Here is an 8,313-nt window from a genome sequence, read left to right on the forward strand (position 1 = left end):
TATTTTGTTGCCCCTTCATAAATGTATTCTTGCTACTGTTATGAATTGTGATGTAAATATCTGTTTTCCAACAGTCTTGGGCCACCCCTGTGAAAAGGTCATTCAACAATCCCAAAAGAGATCATGACCCACAGGATGATAATCACTGGAACCGACAAAATGCAGTACACATATACAATGGAATTTTATAAAGGAAGAAAAAGTTTATACATGCTATAATATGAATGAACCTTGAAGGGGATTATATATAATGAAAATAAGCCAGCCTCCATATGAATCTTAATCCACTAAACACAGCCTTAATCTCCTAACACTTTGCCTGTCACAGTAAAATGTTTGGATTTTATTTTCAAAGTAAAAGAGAAAGACAGTACAGGATCAACAGTCTCAGTTTAAAAATGTACTATGCCTTGCCTTTGTTGGTTGTCTGAAGGCATGCACTTGGTACACTAACATACATGAAAGAAAAACACCCACATGCATAACATTAATTAAATACATACACATATATACACAACACTTTGGGGAAATGACGGTACCAGTGATATCTAGTATGGGTGTAATCATTAGACTATTTTAGTGTTTGCTTTGTCCCAACCATATTGTGATGCAGACATTAAAGATCTAGAGTCGGTGCCCTCAAAAAACCTCCCAACCTCAGTTGGGAGAACAGACAAAACACAATTCAATACATTACCACTACTACAATTACAAAGATTCTCTCAGGAGCAAAGAAAAGTACCTTGATCTACAGTATTTAAGAGGTAGGAATTAGCCAATCAACAGGAGGCAGAGAAGGATATTTCAGTCAGCAAGACAGCCCTGAGAATAGAAACAGCCCTAGCAAAGCCAGGAGAGCAGGATTCCAGATTATGTATAAGCATATAAGTTCAGTTTTGTAGAGTTTAACAGGATGAAAGAGGAGGGGGTAGTAGTGAAAAAAAGCATCAGCTTGCTGAAAGATCCAAGGTACCACTTTTGAGGGAAATTTTTATACTGCCAGGTGACAGGCAATAAGGCTTCAAGTACAGGGAAATAGAGTTAAAATAAATAGGCGAGGCTAAAATCCAGACACTGCAGAGATTGAAACTACACTGACTGGCATCTGACTGAAGGTGAAGGTGAGGAAGGAGTCCAAGCAGACTCTAGGGTTTCAAAAATAGTCACAGCTAGGGCAATGTGAACACAAAGGCAGAACATGGCTCTAACACTCACTGAGGATGAGAAGTTGCTGAGGTGCCCGTGTGAACCCCTCCAGCAGATGACTAAAATAGATTTCACTCATGCTCTTCACCCACTCCCCTCCTCAGCGAAGACACGGTTACAGCTAAAGGAACTGCTGGTGTGAACAAGAAAACTTCTTCATAGAGGAAGACTCACAGGCAAAATCCCAACACATACCTACACTCAATGAATAGGCAGTAGAGTTAGCAAAGCCAACCAAATACAAGCGTGAAGGGACTAGGAAAAGCCTATGCCCCAGCAGGAAATTAAAAAAAAAAAAAAAAAAAAAAAAAAAAACTAGTGCCTGACATATGACATAGAGATTCCTGAAAAAAAGTCACATTCTGCAAATTTAGTAAGAGGAAAAGTATCAGGAAGGTAAGAGCAATAAGTACCTTCAAGGCACTAAATGTGGTTAAACAGAGCTAAAAAAAAAAAAATGGGTGAATGCCAAAAACACTTTGTATCCAATTGCTATTGTTTAGAAAAGCTAAGTATCAATGTGCTAGTAAAAATAAACAAACTAGAATGAATTTTATATTCATCTTTCTTCTAGCTCACATTCAAGTATGAGTTTGTTCACCTTATAAAGGTACATTACAGCAAAAGACTGGGTTTGATTATTATTATCTCAAAATAAGAGCCTGAAGATCTGGCTCCCTGGTTAAAGGCTCTGTTTTTGCGGAGGATGACAGTTCAGTTTCCAGTACCCATGTGAGACAGTTTGCAACAACCTATATAACTCTTAACTCCAGGGCATCCAATGCCCTTCTATGGATTTTGAGGGCATCTGCACTTATGTACACACAAACACACAAACATGCGCACAGACAATCTTTTTAAATTTTTTAAATCTTTTTTAAAAGCGTATATAAAAATCCTTCAATAATATTTTATTTTTCATCCCTAAATACATAGTTTTAAAAAGTAAATTATCTTGTCCCTTTTCTCAAAAAGTATGTATGAAATTTTACCAACCAATCACTAAATGGTTGTGGTACTACAAGGTCTCTCTACCCTTACTGGGCATCTCAATAGAGCCCATACTTTAAAACTATACATGTAGACTGTTGAACATCATAGCATTCTATCCCAAACAAGTGAAAAGAAATTCACTTAGCAAAGTATGAAAGTAGCAAGTGATAGTACAGAACATAGGTCAGCCATCAAAGACCATATAGGGATCTTCTAAAGAGTGTTTTAATTAGAATGACCATATGGCAGAATCATAATCTTATTGATTATAGAGGTACATGAAGGAGTCTAAGTGATTAGTTTATAAGAGTGAGCCCAACTCAAAAGACAGCCAGGGGTATGCATACAACAGAACTGCTTGCAGGAAATTAGAGAGCCACTTACCAATAGAATGTATAAAGATAAAGAAAATAAACAATCTTGGAAATGTTAACTGATTTGCAAACTAAAAATGTGTTTTATCCTTGGTACTAAATCTAAGTGATAAATGTTCCAGTGTTTGTTAACCCAACAATATCGGTTATCTTTTTTTTTTTTTCTTTTTTGGTAAAATCAACTCTCTGCTAATAAGAATGAAACTGCAGGAGTGGAAAAAAAAGGGGGGGCAAATAAATTCAATGAAAAATTGTACATAGTTTATTAGGAATGTTTTAAAGCACTGAAATAAGAATTTTATGCTATAGTTGACATTTCTTCACTACTCTCCTGGCATGCCCTCAGGCATGCCTCACTCATGTCAAGCTGCCCTCCCTTCAATGGAGTGAGCAGAGTGGGCAAGAGCTCTGGTTTAGAGTCACAGTTCTAGGACATAAGCCCAGGCTCAGTCCCTTACAATGCTGTGACTTAAAGCTATTGATGAGTGGTAGGCCTCAGGTTTCATCCACAGCAAAGAGAAACTGTAATAGTGCCTGCTTTCACAGGATGGCCATGGACAAATAAATAATCCATATAAAGTACTTATCATCATAAACACACATTAAGTATTCAGGTTTCTGTCTTAAAGTTGCTGTTCTACTGCTGTGATGACACATCATGAGCAAAGCAATTTATAGAAGAAAGCTTTTAATTGGGGGCTTGCTTACAGTTGCAGAAAGTTAGACCATGACCATCACAGACAAGAGGGCAGAGGCAGGCAGGCACTGAAAGAGTAGCTGAGAGTTCACATCTGATTCCCAAGTTGCAGGCAGAAGAAAGAAAATGTAACGAAGTCTGATGTGGGCTTTTGAAACCTTGAAGCCCACCAAGCGACACAGTGACACACTTCCAACTCCATCAGGGCCTCTAAACCCTTTCTTAACAGTTATACCATTCTCATTCAAACCACCAGTTTAATTTGTTATTATTTATTAATGAAAGAAAAAAGTCATATCCAAGCCATCCAGGTAGCTCAGTGGGTATCTGCCACAATCTTGGCAACCTAAATGTGATTGCTACCCATGGAAGAAAAGAACCAATTCCTAAAAGCTGTCCTCTGACTCCTATCAGTATAATGTGGCACATGCACAAAAATAGACAATTAAAAAGTCAGCCAGATGGTGGCGGCGTACACCTTTAATCCCAATTCAAGGCCAGCCTATTCTATAGAGTTAGCTACAAGACAGCCAAGGCTACACAGAGAAATCATGTCTTAAGAAACAAAAAACAAACAAAACACCATATTCTTGAGGTTATGCATACCCACATAAACAAGACAAGGTTAACTTGGGTTCCAGTTACCTGAACACCTATTTTAGAATCATTTTGTTTTGCACACTTTCCTATATCTGAAAAGAGAAAACAACTTTCTTTTTAAAAAAGCTTAAGGATCAATGCCTTACCTGAAATTGTCTAGTACTGAGACATAAATTCACACCCATTTCCTCTTTACTTGTCTTTTCAGGTATAAAAATATGATTCCCTTACCTAAGCTTCAACTTACTATCAATGATAATTTAGCCCCTTGCCTACCTCCACCTGTACACTCAGGCTCACTTTATCTTTGTGACCTTTACACAAAAAAGGATGAAAAAGAGGAGGAAGATTAAGAGGAAGAAAAAAAGAGGAGAATCATCAAGTCCTAATTTCAAGTTATAACTGTTATGTCCAGTATCCATTTTTGGAAAATCCCTTCTTGCAGACACTTCTCATAACACTAAATAAATTTGAGATGTCCTTACTACGTAAAACCTTCCAAGGGACACTGCCACAAGGCGGACCAACAGAGGCCATCTGCAAGTCTCCAGTTTGCTCCCTAATGTAATCAGGTCTCTCTTGCACCTGTGGATTTATTCACTAATTTCTCACCTCCCCATCTCAATTTGATACATATTTCCTGTAAGATCTACCACTTTATTTTGTCTCTCCAAAGCCCCCTTTTGAAGTCAGAAGGCTCTAAGACGGAAGCAACTCTCTTTCTACTCACCCTCACAGTGTTACCTTATTTTTCTTGTTGGTCAGCTGGCTGCATAATTTAAATGTTTTCTTTTGTCTACACTATTTGTAGGAAAGAAACAATATCAAACACCCTAATAACCACAACTTAATTACAGAGCCGAAGTGCAGTATGACTCAAATGCAACACAGCTTTTCATGAGAAAAACTAAATTTGATACGGCACCATGTCTTAGTTCTGTCTAAACCCACAATAAGTACCCTAGATTAGACCTGATCCCAGGTTACCCTTCAGGGAAATTTCTGGCACCCCTTCCCAATCCCTCAGTAAAAAGTCCTATTGCATTTCTAGGAACTTTTCAGTTAGTGATCCTCAAATTTCAAATGCCTCCCACCTCTCCTGCCCTTTCCCTTCCCCAGTTAATTCCCTTTCACTTCATCCAATTATTTTTTGAGGCAAGGTGTCATATAGCCCAGGATGACCTTGAACTCCTAACTTCCTGACTCCATGGCCTAAGTGCTGGGATTACTGACTCATTCCCATTTACCCATTAGGAATCAACCAGATCTCATCATTGTTTGGAAGACAACTCCCCTGACCCGGAGTAGGGTTTTCTTACACAGGCTGTAAGCTCAAGGTACAGACTGAATCTTCTTAGGCTTTTTTGAATGAGCAAGGCCAAGCACTACAAGCACTTAATAGTTGCTTTAGCAAATGAATGCTCATACATGACCAATACATTACATAAATGCTGAGATTCTGTGTCAAAGTACTTTTTTTTTCCCTAGTAAAGTAAGGACAATACCACACCTAACTCATAAGGATTAAATGAAGTATCAATCTCTTGTTATAGTATAGTGTCTGCCATACAGAACTACCATTTGAATGCCTTATCTCATGTCCTAGTTATACTGACATATATTTAAAAATGTACAGTTGTGAACAAAATCCAGCAGAATGGCTTAGCAATAACATTGTCTTTTTCATGTGCCCACAAGCCACTGGTTACCTTTAAATAAGCAGAAGTATCTGCTGTGGCTCTATTACATGTGAAAGTCCTCACTAGGTATCATTAAACAAACAGGACACAATATTCAAAGTGAATCATGACAAAAACACCAACATCCAGAAGGGGAAAGAATGTACACAAACTATTCAAGTTTTGCTTACAGTAATAAAAGACAAACTCAAGAAAAAATTACTGGTGGGACTGGGTATGGTGGCCCATGCCTGCAATCTTAGCACTTGGGAGCTGAGGCAGGAGGATTATTCTGTGTGCTTAACCAGCCTGCCTTGCAGTGAGAAACTGTCTCACTGCAAAAAAGAAAACAAAACAAAAAACATGAGAGATTACTGGTGGAACACACACACACTCTCTCAGAAAAATTATTGGTGCAAAAAGATCAAAACTAAGTCTTACCAAAAACACAAGAGGCCGGGGGCTATTCCAGTTACAAGGTTTCACTACTGTTTAGAAGTAGTTCTCAAAAAAAAAAAAATCTTAAATGTGATCAGGACACAGAGAGAGAACCTGCAGTCTCCACTCAAATGGGAATTCCACAGATATTCCCCCAGGTTTTTCCCAATTCATAATTTTGTAGCTCTGAGAAATGGCCCAACTTCATCTGCCTCTCTACCAAACCAAACCCTGTAGCCTCTTACCAAAAATTATAGGACTATACAAACCCTATTAACTACTATGAGAATAGAGAAGCGGGTATGGACTTAAAACTATTCCCCTATCGAATCCAGATCTGGAGTCCCAGTTAAGTTTGAGCTGTTACACTTCATTGGTTTTAGTATGAGCAGAGAGACCTCTAGCGCTACCTCAATAAGCAGAGTTTGCAAACAGTGGCTGCTAATGTCACCTTAATGAGACAATGGCAACATGCTGAATAGCAGTGAACTGAGTGACCACAATGAATGTTTACAGTTTTGCAACCACTCGGAAAATCTACCAGCTTGGTGGCATGCGGCATACACAAGGACACAGGAATCTATGTATCCAATTTATTTCTCCAAAAACAGGTCAAAGAAATTATTTTCCTATTATTCACACTTCCAAGATGAGCTTAAAAAAAAAAAAATCCTAAGATCAGCGGTCTGCACAACCTCTTGTCTAAAGCTGCAACACAATGGATGGTAAACTATTGTCCACCTTTAGCTCTCTTCCAGTGCCAGCAGTCAGAGGGGCATGAGCTGCAAAAGCTCAGAAGACTGGTCAAAAGGACAGCACTGGAACGTAAGAAAATGGTCTTGGCGCATCCTACCCTCCCCCATCCACCACCCTCAAACAAGTCAGTTACCCGGCTGGTCCCCACCCCCCTCTGAGGGCTGCCACCGCCCGCCCCGGCCCGGCTCGCACAAGGTAGGCGCGGGGACCGAGGCTCCATGTGCGGCAGCGCGGGAGGCTGCAGCGGCTTGCGGACACGAGCGACGGCCGGGCTCCGGCAGTGCGGTCGGCACGCGGGGCGGCAGCATCCCGGTCCTTCTCCCGCGCGGCCCGCGGACCCCGCCTCGGCTCCACATCCATTTCCCTCCTACACCAGGCCGCGCCCGCGCGGCGGGGCCGAGCGCCCAGCGGCCCCCGAAGCCCGCGCTAGCCGCTCAGAGAGCGGCTGCAGCCCGGGCCGCGGCGCCCCGAGGCGGCGGCCAACTCCGACTGACCGCCAGCCGGCGAGGGCCAGCGGCCGCGGGCCCCCGCCCCTCCCTCTCAGCCGCCCGGCCCGGCCAGCTGCGGAGCACACTCGCCTCCACATCACGGCCCTTGTTCTTGAAGCTCTTGATGCGGTGGTTCTCCAAGCCGGGATTCTCGGCCATGGCTGCGCGCGGCTCCGGCGGCGGCGGCGGCGGCGGCGGCTCCTGCGGCGGCGGCGGCGGCGGCGGCGGCGAGTCGAGCGGGAGGGGACGGAGGGGGAGGAGCGCGCGCTCCGTGACGCCTGGAGCGCGAGGTGGCCACGGCGCGGGGGCGGCGCTGAGGAGCGGCGCGCGCCGGGGGACACCGAGGCTGTGGCTTGCCGGCTGTCACGGTGACCCTGCCCTCACCCCTCCGTGGGACCTCCCCACGGCCACTAGTCATGTGCTAGAAATGAAGCCCGACCTAGCAGCTTTTACCGCCACCCGTAAAGCGGAGCGGAGCGCGGAAACTACACTTCCCAGCATGCCTGGCGCGGGTCAGATCCACGCCGTGGGAGGACGAGAAGCATGCCGGGACGGCTGTGCGCGCGCTTTCGGCGCAGCGCTGACTGAGCGCGGGCTCGAAGCCCCACCTCCGGGCGGGGTTGTGGGCGGGACTTCTCTGGAGATGGCACCTTACGGCCTATCCGGAGCGACAGGCGGAGCTTCTGGGGAGCGCACCTTGCTCCCTACAGCTTGGAAAATTAGAAAAAGAAGGCCACACTTGCTTTGCCCTTCTGGGTCTCCTCAAATAGCAGCCACTCTCAAACCCTGTTCTCTTGCTCTGCTTAGGTTTTATAAATAGCACGTTTGTTTCCACTCCACAGATAGATGTGAATGTGATGTATGTGTGTTTATGCTTGCTTCCTGCGCCGCTGTTAAGCTCAATGAGAGCAGAGACTTTGTTGATCTCGAGAATCTCTCAGATCAAAACAGTACCTAGTAAGTTTTCATCGGAAAAAAAAAAGAGCAAACATAGCGTGCTAGCAGCCCCTGATTTCTCCCAAGCATCCTTGTACAACCTAAACTTTGGCAGCCCTACTTTATCTGTGACACTACGCCTCTTA

General features: G+C 43.4%; 1 protein-coding gene across 1 annotated transcript in view; it reads right to left on the bottom strand.

The window, feature by feature from the left end:
• Kpna3 (karyopherin subunit alpha 3) overlaps positions 1-7,679 on the bottom strand; it is a 76,905-nt gene extending 69,226 nt beyond the window's left edge. The window contains exon 1 of the mRNA XM_021657986.2: positions 7,322-7,679. Within this exon, the coding sequence (XP_021513661.1) occupies positions 7,322-7,390 (69 nt within the window). The 5' untranslated portion in view covers positions 7,391-7,679. The remainder of the gene's footprint in view (positions 1-7,321) is intronic.
• Between the last annotated feature and the right edge of the window lie 634 nt (positions 7,680-8,313).

Source organism: Meriones unguiculatus, chromosome 9 (assembly GCF_030254825.1).
Source record: "Meriones unguiculatus strain TT.TT164.6M chromosome 9, Bangor_MerUng_6.1, whole genome shotgun sequence".
Classification (NCBI taxonomy): domain Eukaryota; kingdom Metazoa; phylum Chordata; class Mammalia; order Rodentia; family Muridae; genus Meriones; species Meriones unguiculatus.